General features: G+C 48.1%; 1 protein-coding gene across 1 annotated transcript; it reads right to left on the reverse strand.

The window, feature by feature from the left end:
- Nucleotides 1-1,925: 1,925 nt before the first annotated feature.
- APOBEC2 (apolipoprotein B mRNA editing enzyme catalytic subunit 2) lies at nt 1,926-13,590 on the reverse strand. The gene is made up of 3 exons (XM_077904117.1): nt 13,299-13,590; nt 4,789-5,352; nt 1,926-2,345 (listed from the first exon to the last, which is right to left on the reverse strand). Exons 1-2 carry the CDS (start codon nt 13,427-13,429, stop codon nt 4,809-4,811), a joined length of 675 nt encoding a protein of 224 aa, XP_077760243.1. The 5' UTR covers nt 13,430-13,590; the 3' UTR covers nt 1,926-2,345; nt 4,789-4,808.
- Between the last annotated feature and the right edge of the window lie 6,085 nt (nt 13,591-19,675).

Genomic DNA, 19,675 nt, shown 5'->3' on the forward strand with positions numbered 1-19,675 from the left:
AGGATTCACCTGTAACTTAATTGGAAAGAGTCAGACAAAAGGTCCAGTGGGCAGAACAGGGTGAGAAGAAAAACAGACAAGAACTGTGGGGTCAGCATTACTGGAAAGGTGGGAATTTAGGATCTCCTCATGGTGAACTCTTCCTCTCTTCTGTCCACCACATAGCTTCTACAATTGAATGGGTCTGAATTCAGTCATGGGACAAATGACATAATGTACATTCAATGCCTGCTAAATTGCTTAGGGCAGAGTAATGACTCAAATCAGTGGTTCTCAACAAAATCCTTATGAATCTTCTAAGAAAAAGGCTGACTTTCAAAAATTCTAGTTTGGTAGTTTGGGGTGTGGTGGGGGAGATGGCTTGGTTTCTTTGTGCTATGAAGCTGCAGAGAATTGTGATCATGCAGTCAGCTGGAATGGAAAACAGTACATGTTAGTCCCCTTCTCTTCTTAGGTTAAGAGAGCAGCACTTTATCCAATCCTGTGTTTACAGTGTAAGAATAGGTTCCTGGATTCATATCAAAGGTATTGGGAAAACTAGTGGAATTCTCTTTTACCATTACTATGATCCTAAGAGTTAAAATGGGTCCCTCGCTGGCTCAGTAGGTAGAGCATGAGACTCTTAAGATTAGGGTCTTGAGTTCAAGCTCCACATTCGGTGTGGAGCCTACTTAAAAAAATAAAAATTTAAACTAGCCAGACCTACTCTTGATTTCCTCGCTAGAGTGAATTCTGGGTCTGTCCTGGGACTTAACTGCTTTCCCTATTATAAAAAGAACTGGGTTTCAGAAGGGGCTTGTTGAAACACTAGAAGAACACTGGTTAAATATAATCTTTGTACTTTAGACTCATGTTCTTATCATACTGCAGTGTGATAGGAGGCAGCAGTTTCAAGAAGTACTTCAGTATTTGTGTATCTCTGAAACAGACAAGTTTATGTTGGGGTAGGGGCGGTGCAGGGCCAGGTTCATTGTTGAACTTAGACTAAGGCTTTTCTTGAAGCTTTGCTTCTGTCCACATAGGATAAAATGAAGGGGAAAAAGGATATCTGAATACACAACATGGAAAATGAGAGTGGGATGGTAAGAGGAAACTTAGAATCAAAGTAATTTGCTTAACTATGCAAATAAATCTTTCCTCTTGGCTCAAAACATTGGTTTTGTAGGCTTCTACATTTAAAGGGATTAGGGTTATTTTTTTCATGGAACTATGAGCCTTAAAGATTCTTTGAACAAAGGCTAGTCTTGGGGAGGACTGGCTGTAAGTGGAATTCTGGGACTCAGCAGGGATGTGATAAAGTGCTTTGTCATTTGCAGATAGTCTAGGGGTCAAATTCTGATGACTTATTACACTTGAAGCTTGGGAAGAGGAGGCATGGCCTGACAGAATGAGTACATTATTCCTGGAAACCTAGTTAGAGTTTGGCAAACACCCAGAAATTTGTATGTGAAATTTTGCTTCTACATAGGATTCAAGCCTTTTAAGAAAGGAGACTGGACACCATCCTGCTGTCACCATCAAGTACCACATAACTAATCTTACAGGGTGTGCGTCTAAACATTGAAATCAAGTGGCTAATTGCTTATTAATCGGCAATGAGAACACAGATACCTTATAAAAAGATTTCCCCTGCCCTTTGTTTCACCCTCTGCCATATTCCTTGTCTTCAGAGAAGGGAAAAGGCATTCATAAGTAATCTCAAAAGGAAATACTTGATAAAGGTCAAGACCAGGGTGGTAAGTTGGCCTGGGAGAGCTGGTATCCTGTGTTGCCTAAACCAGCCCTGGGTTAAGCCTCCCTTCCACTTTCTAATGTCATGATGTGGCTCATAGCCTGGGAACATCCCTATTCCTAGGACTTGATCACTGTTCATAGTAACTTCTAAATGTCTAAGTTCCTTAAAAAAAAAAAAAACCTCACAGAAAAACCACACAACTTCTTTTATTAATGTTACCATTTTTCTTTGTTAAAAAAACCAACTTCACATAAAATGCATTTCTGGACATATTTTAAAGATCTGCACAGACCTTGGGTCTGAGGCTCTTTCCCTTAAGCAGCCCATTGGGGGAATAATTAGACTCTTCTGCCCTACAGATCCCTGGTGTCCATATATGGTTGCCATTTCTTTCCTTGCAACTCACTTTCCTCTTTCCCAAGAGCAGCCTTAGAGAGAGTCATGGCTTAAATGATTTACAGCATGAGCAGTATATTTAGAGTCCTTGGAGGACCTGTGCACTAGGATTGGTTGGTGTCCAATGTTGTCCAGCTCAAGTGGTATTAGGAAGTCAGGCATGTCCCACATGGCCATACATATCATTGCTGTCTCCTGGTGGCAGCAGGCAGACCTTAGTGAGAAAACAGAAAGCATGTTACTGAGAGCTCTCCTGGCCCCAAACAATGAAGAGTTTTCTTTTGAGCTAGGGTTCCTGTGTGCCCTCTGAGCAAGTCTCTGAATTTCTCCCCTAGAGTCTCTTGTGATTTCTGCTTTACCCAATGTTAGGTATGTTGTGGTCATGTTTTGGTGTGGTTCACACAGGGAAAAACCCAGAAGATCTCTACCTTAACTCTCTTGAGTTAAATATATGGTTAAATCCTATTCTATCATTTTTTTAAAAAAAAGATGGATTAGGAAGTATAAGGGAATTTCCTTTAACAAATGCCCATTTCTTAGTATTTTAGTTAAGCAAAGTTGTTTTTTGGGCTTTTAGATTACAACTCTATTTCATGCCAATTTTTTTTAACTTCGTACATTTTAACCTTTCCCTTCAGGAACATGAGTAACTCAAATAGAGTACCTGGAAACATGTTAATGGGTCCAGATAATACAGTTATGTACACTAATGGAAGGAGGCTTATAATGTGGAACATGTCCAATAATATTTTATTTAAAAATAATTTGACTTGGAAATGGACTTTTCCCTCAAACTGATTTATCTATTTTACTTCCGTTTAGATTAGCATAAGATACAACCCTCAATTATCTAAAATTAAAAGCTTCTTTTAATCCTCCTTGAAATGTTTAATTTTTATAGCAGATTTAGCTGTGTAATTACTTGACTTAATGGAAAAACAACAACACCATCACATCACACACACACACACATCTCTGAGGACTTGCTGGTTAGGCAGTTGGAAGAAATGGCCTGTGGTTCTGAAAGGTGTTTAAGAAGAAAGTATACTATAGTTAAAATTAAGCTACCAGTCATCATTCTGGAGAGTATACACAGGGTTTCTAATTACAGTGATAGCATCTACGCTAATAAAATCTTCAAAGAATTTTAAATTTTTAATTTTGTATTTTCCCTTGGAAATCTGTTTTTACTACTACTCACCACCACTCTGAGTGGTGTCTTATTTTAATGTGAGCAGACTACAGCGTGGCATTACCTGACCATCTTCTCACTAACTTCACTGAATATGGGCTGCTTTTTGTAAGAAATGGCTGCAAATCGTCTTCTCAGATTGGCAAATGCTCAGAGAATTATCAGGCACCCTGTATGCGTGTCTAATAGCAGACACCTGCCAACATCAAGCTCCAGAACATTGATATTTCCCAAAATGTGTCTATGGAGTCACCTCTTAAAAATATTAAGAGTGAGACACCAAAAATAAATTGAATAACTTCATGGAAGCGTGCCGCTTTATGTTTTATTAATATGTGAACTGTTCCAGGATTGAAATTGGAGAAAAGGCTGGTAAAGACCCTTTCTCCGATTCTGGAGGATTTTGATCAGTAACTCAGGTCTTGTGAAGGGATTTGGTTGTAGCATTTCTGAAGGAACCAACTAAATCAGACCAAACTCAAAAAAAGTTAGTGAAGGATCTTTTACCCTCTTTCCTGAGGGTAATCGGCCTGTTTCTGTGAGAGTCTAATTTACCCTCAGCAAGAGGCCAAATTGGCCTTAATTGTGTCCTAATTATTTGCTTAAATAGCTAATCTTTACTTCCAGTTCTCCTATCTCATCTTGATGGCTGTAGGAGGCTACTTCTGAGCTGCTGTCTAATTTACAAACATCTTTTTAACCCTTTGAACGTTCCTCCATAAAAGAACTTGTTGCTGTGATATTCCCATTCCTGAATTCAGCATTTTTCTATCAGTGCTGTAGAGGTTCTTCTCAAAGCAAGAAAAATGTTCCTGCATTATACATTCCTGCGTTATGCACGAATTATCAGTCTCCTTCAAAGCGGGACCATTTGTTTGAAAACATGAAAGCTTCTCTGGCAATAAATAAGTTGAATACAAATCCATTTGGGGACTTTCAAGAGTACCAAAAATGAAAAATACTGCCCCTGAAGGAATGAAAAACTTCCGCCACAGGGCACCAGAAGGGTAAAATTGCAAATGGGGTTGGGAGCAGAGCACCCAGAAGTGTCTAGAGTTGGAGCTGGACTCATGTTCATGGGGGCATACTTAGGGGAGTGAGATATTCTCTCTGCTGTTGCACCGTCCAGATCTGGCCACGGCAAGTCACTGTGTCTCACCGAAGCTTTTGGATTCCTGTCAACCTTGAGTGTGGGAACATTGGCTTGATATAAAAGGGTAGAAGTGAAAAGGGTTTTGGGAGAAATTCAGAGGAAAGAGAATAGGGAAAAGAGATCTCCTAAAATGTTTTTACACCCAACCCAAAAGCAGAGAAGTGCAGTTTGTTGCGGGGGTGGGGTGGGGGTGCGGGTGGGGGTGGGCGTGGGGTGCGGTTGTCAAACCAAACGTGACCACTCACTCCACCTGCCCTCCAGCCCTCCACCCAAGCTAAGGGCTACTGACACAGCAGTGGCCCCATGACTCACGTGAGGCTGGGCCCAGTGGCCTACTTCAGGATGTCTGCCAGCTTTTCCTCGTAGTACAGGAAGTTCTCCTGAATGTCCTCCCAGGGCTGAAAGGCCTTGGACTCGCCCTCTTCTTGCTCCACAAAATTCTGCCAGACGTACTCGAAGTCCTGGGGCTTCATGATGCGCAGCCTGCAGCCGGCCTCCTTCAGCTTCCTCAGGGCGGCCTGGACCTCGGGCTCCTCCCACATGAAGAGGCGCCCCACCAGGATGAGCAGGCGCAGGTTCTTGGTCTTGCCCAGGGTCCGGATGATGCGGTCGGCACAGGCGGCACAGGGGCTGGAGGACACGTACCAGGTGACGTTGTAGCGCAGGGCCGGGTCGAAGGTGGGCAGGATGGTGTTGAAGAAGGCCTCCTCGGCGTGGGCGGCTGCGTGCTCATCCTCCAGGTACCCCCGGGAGGCCTGCACCTGGCCTCCCTTGCCCTGCGCTTCCACCACGTAGCACAGGAAGGTCTTGTTCCGCCCAGAGCTGTACTCCACATTCCGGAACTGAAACTTAAAGAAGTTGACCGGCAGCCGCTCCCTGTGGGTTGAGGAGGGCAGAGGGACAGGGAAGAAGAGAGAACGATGAGCTCTTGTTTCTAGATCAGCCTGGGTTGAGTAGGTGGCTCTCCAAAGTCGGTGACCCAGGGGCATGTTCACGCTTCCTGTCAAAGCAGGCCTTGCCTGCCTAGGCTAACATCAGTGACAGACAAGGCAGGATGGAATCCAGGAGAGTTTATCTGGAGGAGAGGAGAGAATTTGGAGGTGCACGTTCTGGTCACCCCAGTAGGGAGGGTCTCCAAACACTCCACCATCGCTCCAGGGCACAACTCCTGCATTTCTAAGTCAGTCACTCTTTCACTTGGTCCCTATGGGAACCACCCAGAGGGCTCTACAAATGTCAACATCTGGGCCCCACCAAACCAATGAAATCAGAACACCTGGAGGGGGCCCAGGCACCAGCATCTTTAAAAAACAACTCTCCAAATGTTTCTAATAGGTGGCCAGGTTGGAAAAGTGCTGTTCCAATAGTAATCTTACAAAGTAGCAAGCATATATGAAATTTCTCATGACAGAGCAAGTTGAGGATTTTGCAGAACATCTCCTGCTTCCACTTCTCTTCCCTGCCCCTCATGGCTACTGTATCCCAGGCGTGGCATGGCCCACCACCCACAATGCCATGCTCTCCCAGTGACTGTTTCTCAAGTCAGAAACATGGGTTGTCACCCAATAAGTGTCCAAGAGCTTTTTTATCTTTGAGGTCAGACTACCTAAGAGTACCCTGATATGATTTAGCTTGTGTATAGTATTGAGTCATTTCAAAATCATAAAAGACTTGGCCCCTGCCCTCCAGACGCTTATAATCTAGCAGCTCGACTCTAGCTAAGAGTGGCTGAAAACTGCTAATTTGAAATGCATAGGGAGCATGGAGGACATGGGAAGAAGGTTCTCGGAAGTTTGGTCTTGATTCAGGAGGCAACAGAGAATTGTTACAGGCTCTTGAATAAAGAAAGACAAAATAAAAGTGACATCCATGGGAGATGGCATGGTGGCTTTAGGCAGGTAGAGCGAGGCTAGGTAAAAGCCTGAACTTTAAGCAAGCCCACTTGGTGTCTTAGGATGCCAGACTTGATGATGACTATGTCCAGTGGCTTCGAGGGTGGGGTGGATGATTAGGAAATGAAACCAGTAGGAAAAGGCCAGGTTTGGAAGAAAATTTGGTAGTAAGAAGGAGGAGAGAGCAAAAGAAAGGGACTAGAGAGGACATGGGAGTTGATTGTTTTTATCTTCAAGTGTGTCTGCGTGTCATTCTAAAATAGGGAGGACTTTTGCAGGTTTGGAGGCCAAGGAGAATGAGGAGGCTTTAACAGGAGGGATTGAAAATGTCACAGGAGAGGAGGGGATTGAGTACTGGCTTGGAGAGGCTGGATGTTTCCTTTTTTAAAAGATGTACTCTCTGGGAATGCCTGGGTGGCTCAGTTGGTTAAATGTCCAACTATTGGTTTTGGTTGAGGTCCCAATCTGGGGGTTGTGGGATTGAGCCCTGCATCAGGCTCCCCTCTAGACGTTCTGATTTCATTGGGTTGGTATGGGGCCCAGGTGTGGACATATGTAGACTCCTCTGAGTGGATCTGTTGGGCTTCAGGCTCAGCAGGGAGTCTGCTTGAGATTCTCTCTCTCCTTCTCCCTCTCATCCTCCCCTCCCCACACTCTCTCCAAAAATAAATAAATAAATAAATAATTTTAAAAAATGTAATCTCTACGGTTGCCCCAGAAGATGTCCTGTAGTTACTTCTCTGCATGCCTGCCCTTTCTAACTCCCAGGGCTACAGGGAAACCCCAGGTGTCCCAGGGCCTTGGCTTCTTAGGGATAAGCAGCAGGTGCCAAAGAGCTGAGTAAACATGAGCTGTTTCCCTGCACTACTCCCCGCCCCCATCACAAAATTGTCTCCACCCAAGTTTCCATATCTCTTGCTGTCAAGTTAAGTTTCCACTGTGGAGATGGATGTGTTTGAGGACCTGGCCCCAGGATTCCTTCAGGTACTATACTTAGCTCTCTAAACCCCTCTGTCCCTAGTTGGATGTGTTTATTATTTACTTAACATTTTGGGAGAATGGATGATGGCCCAATGATTCACCTCTCCTGTTTCAATCCCTGTTGGGAGCATACTTCTACTGAGCTCTTGCCAATTAAATTCACCCTACAAGACCAATCCTGGATTTTACTGGTGCTAACTGGTCCCTTCACTTCCCAGAATGGCTTTCTTTTTTTTTCTCCCAAGAGCCACAGAGCTTACCTTTCTTGCCCAAACACTTTATGTTCTTCAGAGCCTTTTGCCAGATACCCCACTGCCCCCATGTCTAATCCAGAGTCACCTGTATGATGGATTCTCAGGCAAAAACTTTGGAAGTATTCATGACTGCCTGTTGACTGGGGGCTTCCCCAAAGCTGTCTGTGTGGCCCTTTGGGTTTCCTTCTGGAGCCCCCAAAAGTATTGCTCCAAGTTTGCCAAATAGAGCCCAGCCAAGAATGTGAATTTGGTCCAGCATGCAGTTGCAAGCCGGCTGGCTGGTCTGAGGCTGCTGTTCCTCCCAGCCTCTCAAGCTGAGATGTTTTCCCTTCCTCTTCTTCCCTTTGCAAGAGAGAACCTAGAGAAACCTGAAACCCAAGGGAGAGGAAGAAAGTTCACCTCTCTATAAATATCGGTTTCCCACCCCTCTGGCTGGCAGCCCTATAGTCTCTCTCTCTGTCTATCATCTATGCCTCTGTGGAGCCTTCTGGACTAGGTGCCTAAGGTAAGGGAATACTTTCAAGGGGCAAAAGAAAGTCAGGGAGGCTCTTGGCTCCCAGTCTTTCCTTTTGAGCTTGCTCAAAAATGGGGCTTGCTTGGCTTCTCACCGGGCTTCCTGATTTTCCAGAAGGACCATAAAGGTCAAATGAGGTTCTTTGGGCCTCCAACAGCCTGAAACAGCCAGGCTCTGGAGGGGAACCAGGAAAGCAGAGGTAGGAAAAGTCTGAAAGCCCTCCAGCGAGCTAGACAACATGGCCATCTCAGGCGATTTTATAGAATTGATTTTATAGAACTAAATAAGTCGACACTATTATGCCTGCTAGTAGAAGAAAGGAAATGGTAACACTAATTTCTTAGATAATCGCAAACATCTTTTTTTTCCCTAGTAGCATGATGTCTGAGTGCCATGCTGACTTAGATCCCATACTCTTATGCCCAGCAGATGTTATCTTGCTGAGGTGGGATGTGTGTGTGTCCATGTGTTGGAGTGGTGGTTGGGAGAAACACGCTGGTGGCAGATTTTTTCACCTGGGTTCAGTCAATGCTTCAGGCACAGAAACCAGTAGTGTTATTCTTTCCCTTCCCACACTTCTTCAAGCACCACTTCCTCATACTCTCTGCAGATGGGTCACTCACACTTCATCCGTTAGGGCCCAGGCTACTGGGCATCACAGTTCGTTCTCTAGGCAGGAGACCAAGAATCCTAATATCTAGGAAAGACCATTTGGAACATGGTCGACCTGATGGAGGGAGAAGGGATGTGAATAAATGTAGTAGATATATTTTTCTCACATTCACATTTAAAAATCTTTTTGTTCCCTAGGCATAAATCTATACAGTGAAAGGGAACAACCTGGAAAGCAGTCAAAGGTGGTCTGAGATTAAACATTTGCTCCAAAATGATCTGTGGAGTGGAAAATCTACAGATGGGTAATGGAGTGTTGACTTGTTTCAGGTTTCTTCCCCAGACCTCTCATGATCTGCTCAAAAGAGGCAGAAGTACTAGTTTTGGTCTCTTTCTCCCTTTTCCAGACCACTTTCATTTTTTTTTTTTAAGATTTTATTTATCTATTCATGACAGATACAGAGAGAGAGAGAGAGGCAGAGACACAGGCAGAGGGAGAAGCAGGCTCCATGCAGGGAGCCCGGGAGCCCAGGATCACACCCTGGGCTGAAGGCGGTGCTAAACCGCTTAGCCACCCAGGCGTCCTGCTAGACCACTTTCAAAGTGGATGCTGAGGAGTGGGCCCAGGGAGAAGGATAGAGGCGGAGTGTTCTAACAGCCTGACTTCCTAGAACCTGGGTGGGATTTGCCAGGGCTCCTGGCTTCTGGTCTGTGGTTCTAGATGGGCTTCTGCCCTGGATGAGCCCTGAGCTGCTGCCCTTTCCCTGGGAGGCAGTGTCTGCACAGTGGGGCTCTGACCTTCCCCCAGCCTCTGTGGTGGCCAGGGTGGCCAGAGTCCATGGCAGTCTTCTACTCTTTCTGGAATAAGCCTTTTCGGCATACTCTGGAATCCAGGCTGAGGCATGAGGGGCCTGTGGCCTTAACAGCCGAGTCAAGGGCTCTTCCTTCTTGCTGTGCCTTCTCCTCTGAACCCTGCCTATCTTCTCTGTGTTCCCCACGTGGGCAGGGTAAACTACCAGTAGCTAAAGAAGTGGTTGAAAGCAGAGTCACAACCTGTGCCATTTATCTCTCTTCCTTGCTAATCCCTTTGATAGCAGGTTCAGCTTTATGTAAAATCATACACAACACAACTAGAGGCAAACAGACAAACACACAGCCAGGGGTCCTGCTGGGCAGAGCCGCAGTCCCTCATCACTGGGATGGAAAGATGAGAAGACAACTAATTCTGGTGCCCCAGAGCTTCCCTAAAGCATGCCGAGTTCAGAGGCAGGTGTGAACCTGTGGAATTCTCTTCTATATATGAGTGCTGCTGGCCCTTCATATGTCCTGAACTGCTCTCCTCCAAGACGCCCTCCTCACAATTAGTTCCTTATCTTAATGCCTGGGCAGAGACCTAACACACAGTAGGTGTTCATTCATTAGTTCATTTATTTATTTAACAAATATCTATTAGGGGCTAGGCATTCTTCTTGGAGCTGGGAATAAAGCAGTTACAAGGCAGAGTCCCTGTCCTCATGGAAGTTAAATGCTAGTGGGGAAAACGGGCAGCAAATAAATGATTTCTATTCAGTAAATATTTGTCAAATATAAAAAGCCTCCCATTTATGGCTTTTTTAGATGCAATGTGGTGATTTGGAGTCAGACAATCCTCCTGGGGTTTATGCCCTACTCCATCCATTAGCTTTGGGCAAATTGATCATCCTCCTGAGTCTTGGTTTCCTCATCTGAAAGATAGTCGAGTAATCCAACCCCTCAGAGTTTGGACAATGGTCAACACTCAAGAAATTAAACCTGGCGCGGTCAGATGGTGCCTTCTCTGGGCCTCAAATCTTACCCCTCAGAGATCAATCTTAAGCACAACCAAACCTAAGCCCTTTTTGTGTTTAGAGGGTTCTCTCTTTCCTTTGTGTACTGGTTCAACACCCAGCTCTGTAACAGAAAGGAAGAAAGAGAATAAGGGAGGAAAGGAGTGAGGGAGGGAAGAAGAAAGGAAGGAAGAAAAGGAAGGAAGGAAAGAAGGAAGGAAGAATGGAAAAAAGAAAGGAAAGAAAGAAAAGGAAAGAAAGTCCTGATTTCTAAGATTTATTGATCCTGTAAACAGTCCTACTATGGAGATTTCAAGAACCTAACATGAAGGTCATTGAACACAGAGTCAGGAAGAGATGCATACCATGGATTATCAGTCATCATGAATTGGCTTTGGCACATCACTACAGTTTTTACACCTTTCTCTAGCACTTTCTTCCATGCAATTTTGTTAATGCTCTTTGGCCTGCTTTCTGTCCAGAGTACCCTATTCAAGCCCAGAATCATGATGAGTAGGGCATATCTCCTTATTCCTACTTGGTACGCCCTCCTCACTTCAGACTTTCCCAAAAGCTACTCACTCTTCTGCTAGTTTGCAGCCCAAATCTAAGGAGCAGTATAGACAGCTCCAACCCCTGTGGGAGTCTAGGCTAGAAGAGGAGCTGCTTTGCTGACCTCCTTGATACCAGGGCGTCTGGAGAGGAAGGGAGAGGAAAGCTGCTCCTTCCTCCTGTCCCTGCACAGACATAGCCGCACCTCTGGGCTATTTTTAGCCATCTGTTTATGCAGAGGGGCCCAGGAGACAGATCTCCACAGCTGTTACTTGTGGCCAGAAAACACACAGGCTCTACCTCCCTCCTGAACTGCTCTTAGAGCACCCAGAAAACTGCCCTGGCTGCACCTCTTTTTCTGGGCCTTGGGTCAGAGAAGCCTCTGAGCCCCACTACCTCACAGACGGAGGTAGGTGGAACCCTGTTCGGGAAATCTGGGACCATAGTGAATCAGAGACCTGTGAAAAGAATACTTGACTGGAGTCAGAAGAAGACCTGCTACTTACTGGTTCTGGTGGTGTTGAACCAATCACTCAATCTCCCTAACTCAGTTTCCCTGTCTGTGGAGTGGCAGTAACGTAACCCCCTCTCCCAGCATTGTGCTGATGTTTGAATGGGCTTGGGCTTGGGCTAGTGTAAGTTTTCGGTGATTACAAAGCCCTGGATGATCATAAGTTGGTTGCATCAGAGGATTTGACCTTTAGACCAACCCCCCTGGGACCCCAAAGCATGTTCAACTGAACAAACATAGTCTAATTCTGTTCTGGACCTATCCTGCCCTTGTGCTGGGGAGATCACAGTGCTGCACAGAGTGAATGTGTATGCACCCGTGGGTGAACAAGGCAGCATGGACCAGCAGGCTTAGGGGTGAGGAAAAAGATCTCCTTCTGAAGAGAGCCACTGGAATTGCTGACTCTCCTGGCCTAGTAGCGCTAGGATCTCCCTAGGACTATATTACTGGGTACTCCGCTGCTTCTCTAACTCTGTGAGGATGGTGACATTCATTGGTTGGGCATGGGCGAACACAAGTTCCAGGCTCTTGGTTGAATTCCTCCCTCAGGAACCAGGGTGCATTTTTCCCTCAGATTCTCTTAGAAATCAGGAAATGTCTGAGCTGGAAGGGACCTTAAGGATCAACTTAGTGTAACTTCCTCACGTTAAGAATGACAAAACTGAGGCCAGGGCTGGAAAATCACTTGCCATGCTTAAAATGGCAAGTCTGAATGGCCACCCAGGGCTCCTCTGCCCCCTGAGGACATCATGCCTCCATTTTTCCTGAAATTTCTCCTAGTGTGGACCTTACTTCGCCTGTGGGCATTGCTGAAGACGCCCATGGAGGAAGCCTTGGGGCTGAGGGAGGAAATGTGGCCCTATGCATCCACTTCTTATTCTTTGCCTACGAACTTCTTGGGGGGGGGTCTTCTGTGAAAGGAGGTGAGGAAGGAAAACTTGGTTTTATTCCTGGCGATGGCATCGTCTGGACAAGACCCTGTTTGTAGGCCTCTTTGGGGCCTGGAGACTCTTCGCTCAGGGTCCCTGATCCTCCTTGGGGCTGTGGCTGAGGGTGCCCAGAAGCTTCTGGCCCTGGACTGTTACCTGCTCTGTAACTACTGTTGCCCTGGGAGTGGATGTGGAGAACCCCGAGGCAGACTTGATTCAATAAGAAAAAAAAGTGCTTATCACTCAGCTTTGGGAAAGGGTGGATCTGTTTTCTCTGTCTTAGGATCTTCCACTCCAGGGAGAAGCTCTAAAGAAAGAACGAGAGCCATACAGAGAGCGGAGAGAGGCCTACTCGGCAGCAGAGAAAGAAGTCAAGGGAGGAGGTACTTTGACTGGGGCCATATTTGAACATGTCTGTGTCATCCCATGTTCCTACCAAACTCCCTGAGACTAGTAGACCTAGTAGACAGCCTGTACCTGGAGAGGCAGGTGATATCCCAGTGCCAGGAGGCCTGAGTGGTGGTTTCATTCTCTGGGCCTTTGCCTCCAAGGAGCTGTTACTACCTCCCCTTGATTAGAGGGTGTGGGAGGTGTCGCCCAAGAGGCTAAGAGAGATGCCCCTGTAGCCCCCACTGCCCCTACCACACATGATAGGCTCATGGCTGCAGAACTGTGACCCTGACCCCTACTATTACCACCCTAAATTCCCCCAGCCTGCCCCCAACCCACGTTCTTCTACGGAAGAGCCCCACGGCCCACACCCAGGTCTCACCCTGTGACAATCTCAAAGGGAGGCAGTTCAATCAGCTCCTTCAGCTTCTCAGGGTCGTCCAGGTTTTCCAGATCCTCACCATTCTGGGAAGCAGGCGCAGCGGCCTCAGCGGCCTCTTCTTTCTGGGCCATGGAGGGGTGATGGCTCTGCAGTCACTGAGAAAGGGGAGAGGCAGCGAGTTCCTAGGGCCAGGGCCTGGCGGCAGAGTCCCAAGCAGCTGTCAGCAGCTAAATCTGCCTGGGGATGACGGGAAGAGGACTGGGCAAGCCAGGCTTAGTGTTCTCACCTCCGGGCCACACAGGCTTTATAACCCCAGCCCTCTGCCCCTCCCCCAGGCCCTCGCCCTCTATCTTTTTTTAATTGAGTGACAGCGGGTGCCGGGATGGGGGGGGAATGGAAAATCTGGCCATTAGCATCCCCTATTTATCAGTAGGCAAAGACAGGAAGCTGGCAGGTGGGGATGGCAAGGCCTGCTCTCCCTGCCCCCACTGGCTCACGCATATATTCATACCATGTCCTTCCACCTTATATTCTTCCCTCTGTTTCCCCTGTGCAACCTTTCCAGCTCCACTGGGGGGATGGGGAAAGGGGTTGAGAGGTGGGTGTCCTGAGATTTAGGAGAGACATGCAAGCAGGTGCAAGCAGGATGAGGCTTGTGTTGGATGGGGTGCTTGCAGAGAAACCCTCAGCTGGGGAATGTGGATTCAGGAAAGGAGGGTCCTGAGACAGAGTAAGATAAGAACTTTCAATTTGGAAAGAAACTGTTGAGCATGTACTATATGCCAGGTGCTGTTTCAGTATTGGGAATATGACACAGAACAAAACAAATGAAAATCCTTGCCCTCACAGAGCTTGAAGGAGGTTGGACAATACACAAAATAAGTGATCTATATCTATCTAGTCTATGTGCTGGTGCTAAGTGCTAAGGAGAGAAGGCAGGTAAGGTGGACAGAAGTGTCAAAGGGTGGGGTGATATTTTTATAGAGTGGCCAGAGAAGGGCTTTGAAAACTGAGAAAAGATCTGAAGATTGTGAGGGGAGTACACTGTGGAAAGTGTTCCAAGGGGAGGAAGGGCAGGTGCAAAGGCCCTGAGGTGGGAGAATTCCTTATGTGTTTGAGGAGCAAGCAGACAGCTGTGTGGCTGCAGAGCCCTAGGAGATGAGGCCAGGGAAGTAAATAAGGGCTAGATAGGTAGGGCCTTATGGACTTGCCAAGACCTTGACTTTTTCTCTGAGTGAGATGGGGAGCCAGTGTTTTTGAACAGATGAAACACATGGTCTAACTTATATTTTTACAGGATCACTCAGGCTACGTGGTGGAAAATAGACCAAAGATGAGAAGGAACAGAAGCAGAGGGGCCAGTTAAAAGCCTGTGAAAGTAATGAGAGACACCTGGGGCCCCTAGGAAGAAACCACTGAGCTGAAATGGCATTGGAAGCTGGATGGATCATGTTCGCTTAGATGCTTAGCGGAGGCCACTGGTGTTCGTGTTTAGGGCAGTGCAGACACTCTAGGCCATTCTCAGGACAGTAGAAGGGTGAGGTCAGGGTCACCTAGAGGTTGATGGTAAGGAACCTGAGAACATTGGGTGGCAGTGATAGAAAGGGAAGGTACCCCATCCATGGTCTGCCTAGAGAATAGGAGTCGGGTTGGTTTAGAGTATTTGGTGCTCTCTCCCCAGAGAATTTTGAGCAGCACAGTGCCCTATGAATAAGAGGCCCAAGCATTTAGGTCTGCCTGGATGGTCACAGTTTCTACCTGTCGTCCAGGCATAATTAGTACCAATGCATCTTTCACTCCCCATAGCGTTCCGGTATCAACCATCAACTATATGGTCACCCTTCCTAATGGGCTTATTACTGAGAACACATATCCCGAGATTATTTTTTTCAGGCGTTTTTTTCCAGGGGTGTCAAGCACAGGGCGGTAGTAGTACTGCCTGTGTCCACAAAGAAAAGGTGGTGATCTCTGATACATTGCGAACACACATTATTCTTTGTCATCACACAAACACAACATTTCAATGCAAAGAGTTTACTTCCTTCTTTTATTGGATCAACACTTATCAAGGGCTCCTACGTGCCAGGCATGGTAGGAAATAGCAAGAACACAGAGATGCGTGAGGCACAGCCTCTCCTGGAGCACCCAGTCTTCATACTCAGGAGGCACTAAAGCATGCAGCAGCACATTCAGTCTTCACACTGCTTTCACACGGGCGGGTGTTATTGGCCTCGGTTTGCAGGTAAGAACCAGTGGCTCAGGAAGGTGAAATGATTTGCACAAGATCACCTGAGGATTTAAGTCCAGGTCCTCTGAGAATAATTCTTATCTCCAAGGGCTGCACCCAGCCAGCTCTGATGAATACCTGTCTAAAGCGGTAGAGGCATGTGTCCCTCACCCACTTCTGGGTCATAGCTACAGTAAGGGGCTTGGAGCAACCAAGGAAGACTCAAAGGTTTGGGGGGAGGCAGGCGAGGAAGAAGGATCCTTTCAGTTCTTTTTTCTCCCTGTGGGAGAGACTTCCTCCTTGAAGGCATGTTCATTTTTTTAAATTAATTAATTTATTTGACAGAGAGAGAGAAAGAGAGAGCAAGCTGGGGGAGGGGCAGAGAAAGGAAAAGAGGGAGAGACTCCTTGCTGAGTGTGGAGCCTGATGCGGGGCTGGATCCCATGACCCTGAGATCATGACCTGGACTGAAATCAAGAGTAGGATGCTCAATTGACTGAGCCACCCAGGTGCCCCAAGGACTAGGAATACGGCACAGAGATTTTGGCTGTCATGTATAACCCAGGATTGGGAGGGAAAAAAATAAATCTGTGTTCAGGTCCCCATCTCAGCCTTGATTCACTGTGTGATCTTGGCCAAATCACTAAGCATCTCTGGGCCTCAGTGCTTCCATCTGTGATGCTATCTGGGTTATTGTCCTCTATTCCAGGACAGCCAAAGGGATAGACATAAGAAGAGAGGAAAAAGTCAAGGTCCTTGGCAAGTCCATAAGGCTCCTGTGGGGGGAAGATGAACAGCTCAGTGAAAATGTCCTGATTGAGTGATGGTGAGAGGTGGTGCAGAGGTGGACCAGGCTAGTCACTTCTAAAGTAGGTGACCCCTAGCTCCTCCAACACCCACACACACTTTTTCCTTTGACACTTGGGAGAGCACCCTCGGTCCTCCCTTGAATTGATAACTGATGGCTTCCTTTTCCACTGCTCTTTCCCAGCCCCCATCCCTGCACCACATCCTGGGAGGCCCTCTGAGCTAGCTCTGGCTATTTATGGCACCTCCTGGGGGCCTGGTTCCTGGCTGGTCCCTGGTTCTCCTTTCTAAGTCCTACCAGTTTCCTCTGCTGGGCCCCAAGTACAGCAGCTAATCTGGGGATCAGGTGCCAGGAGCTTGGCTCCACCACCCGCAGCTGCCACTATACTCTTTAGGGCAGGCATCTCCTAACCTCTCCTGTTAACACTGGGGTAAGTTTCTATCCATTTGCCCCTCCTGCAGAGGAGGAGACTCAGAAATAGGGCATCTAGTTCAAAGTCACAGTAGGAGTCTGTAGGGTGCTGGAATTTGAACCCAGGTCCTTCGGCCTCCAAGGCTTTTCCAAATATGTTATGCTGCCTGGGATTCAGTAATAGTGAGCACTGGCACTAACACAGCCCTTCCTGGGGGGGCCTGACCCTGGGTCTAAGCTGGTTGTGTCCATTAAATGAACCCATTTACTCTTCACAAGGATGTTGGCATAGGTACTACTATTATTCTCATTTTATTGGGGAGGAATTTGAGATCAGGGAGCTTAAGTGACTTGATCAAGGTCACACAGCCAGTGAGAGCAGAGCTATGTGCTGCCAGAGTCATGCTGTTGCCCCTTCACCGTGCAGTCCCTACTGTTACTGGGACCACCCCCGCCCCCCACTCCCGAGGCCAGGCTCCGAAGAAGGAGGAGCAAGAAGGGAATAGGGGAAAAAGGAGTTCTTCAGGGGCCTTGGCTCTGGAAGCAATCAGTATATGAGGGGTGCACGCACACAGGTGTGTGTGTGTGTGTGTGTGTGTGTGTAGAGGGTATAGGTGTAGACAGAGCAGCTAGTGAGCAGGGATGGAAAGCAAAAAGGGAATTCCCCTAATCTGTCCCCACAGGACCCAATCTCATTCTCTCCCAGGTGGCAGTGGCTGGAAGGAGCTGGATTGGGCCCAAGATAAGCCGCAGCCCACCTCTCCCTGTCCCGTTTCCCAGGGTCACTGCAAAAAAACATTTGAATGTTCTGGAGGTGGCTGAGGAGTAGGGGACAGGGTCAGGCACAGCTCTTCCCTGGGTCTCAGCCTGCTGCTGAGCTGCCCTCCCCGGGGAAGGGAGGAGAGGCCAGGAGGGGGCTAGTGGAAAATAGAAGCCTCACCAGGGGAAGGTTTAAATTCTCACTTTGTGAAAGAAGACACCTCGGGAGCGTGTTGATAGAGTGGGTGCTTTATGTGCAGGGACAGCTGGGACCCCAACAGTGCGTTGCCCCAGAGACCCAGCCCGGGCGTGCCGGCCCTCGGTCACTACCGAGACGAGGTACACAAACAACGGGCCACAGGCACCAGACACCCCCCTGGCGGGCAGAAGCCTGCACTCTCCGGCAACCGCGCTGTTGACATAAACACGGAGTGTCCAGAGCTTTGGCCGGGCGGGGGGAGGGAACCAAGGATCTCCCGGAAGGTCTGAGGCCGAGACCCCAGAAGGCACCGGACTCACAGGGCGGGCCAGGGTTTTCAATACCTCCTGTGCAGGACGCAACGCGCGGCTTGCCAGGCAGAACAGGCTGCCCCGGGGAAATGGTGCCAATGGGGACTTCGGTCCTGGTCACCCCGGTCCTCCATTCCAGCAGCCACTCCCGGCACCGCCCGGCTCCCGCGGCTGGCGCTTTTGAGCCTTTGAGGAAAGTGATCCGATAAGCATCAGGTGCATGAAGGTGACTAAGAGTGTTCCTCTTTGAAGGGGTGTTGGCAGGGCCAAAGAACTACTAGGAGAGAGCGATACACTGAATCAACTTTTGAGAGGAGAGTTTCAGGGCTTAGCATGCTCAGTGCATGGAGCAGGTTCGGTCGGAGGGGACAGGGGTTTCTGTGGAGCTCCTGTGGGCAGATCATTTCTGGGTGGGCTGGGGGATCTTGGAGATGGAGACCGCAGAGGGACGAATGAGGCTGAGTAGGTACCACAGAGGCTCCTGGTGTGACAAAGAGGGCCTCTCCCAGCTTGCATGCTAGCAGCATGGGTCTTAGTGGTGGGGGTCCTTGAAAGCTAGGGGACGAGAAGGCACCTCACGGGACTCTACCTGAGTGTAAAAGAGGGAGGTCTGGCTCTGAGAGAGTCCCCAACCAAAGCCAGGCTTTGTCTGGGTAGGTAACTAGCGTGCCACTCAAGAGCATCAGCAATAAGAACTTAAAACAAAAGGGCCTTGTGCTGGTTTTCCAGAACTACAAGAGAGAGGAGGACTCTGAAACTCAGCATGCGGTGCTGGGGCATTCCAGGAGGTAGGATGGATGTGGCCATCACAAAAGAAGACTTTGGAGCCCTGGCCCCTGCCTGACAACATTCAGGGAGCCTTATGCTTCTATAAGGGCATCACCTCTACCTGCCCAGAGAGGAAGGAGGAGCGGCCAGGGATGCCTAGAGAAAAAACACTGCCTGCACTCTGCCCCTGCCAGCCCAATGGACCAAACTTTGTCCACTGGACATACACCTATCGGTCTACCCACTTCCCGTTGCTCCTGTGTGTCTTCACTCTGCAGACTTGGCAAAGGGAGGAAGAATGCAGGGTTCAGGGGAGGGAAGGATGGATTAAGATATAGTGGAAAGAGACATACTACCTCCTGGGTGTGCTATATCACCTGGTGCATCGCCTCACCTCTGCAGACAATGTGAAGGGGGAGCTCATCTCCCCCTCTCCACTACCCTCCACCCTGTGAATCATATTCACATGCCACGTGCCAACTTAGAGGCAATTGGAAAACCACCACTCAAGGACAGAGAAGCTCATACATGTGATTGGGATGGTGGGATCCCAAGACACATCTAGCAAAGACAGGAGGCAGCTCTGACTCTATTCAGGCACAACTCTGGGTAACTCTGGGGATCCAGGAGGGGCCCAGGGCAGTGTGTGCTTCGGGTGGGGCTCAGAACTGGGAGGTGCGATAGGGTAAGTAAGGACAAGGGGTCAGGCAGATTGAGAGACTGAGGGATTAAAGGTTCCCACCCAGGAATCCAAGGAGTGGTGCAGAAGGGGATTTTTTAAAAAAAATTTTATTTATTCTTTCATTTGAGAGAGAGAAAAAACGTGTGATGTGGGAAGGGGCAGAGGGAGAAGGACAAGCAGACTCCACACTGAGTGTGGAGCCTGACTCAGGG

Source organism: Canis aureus, chromosome 7, assembly GCF_053574225.1.
Source record: "Canis aureus isolate CA01 chromosome 7, VMU_Caureus_v.1.0, whole genome shotgun sequence".
Lineage (NCBI taxonomy): Eukaryota > Metazoa > Chordata > Mammalia > Carnivora > Canidae > Canis > Canis aureus.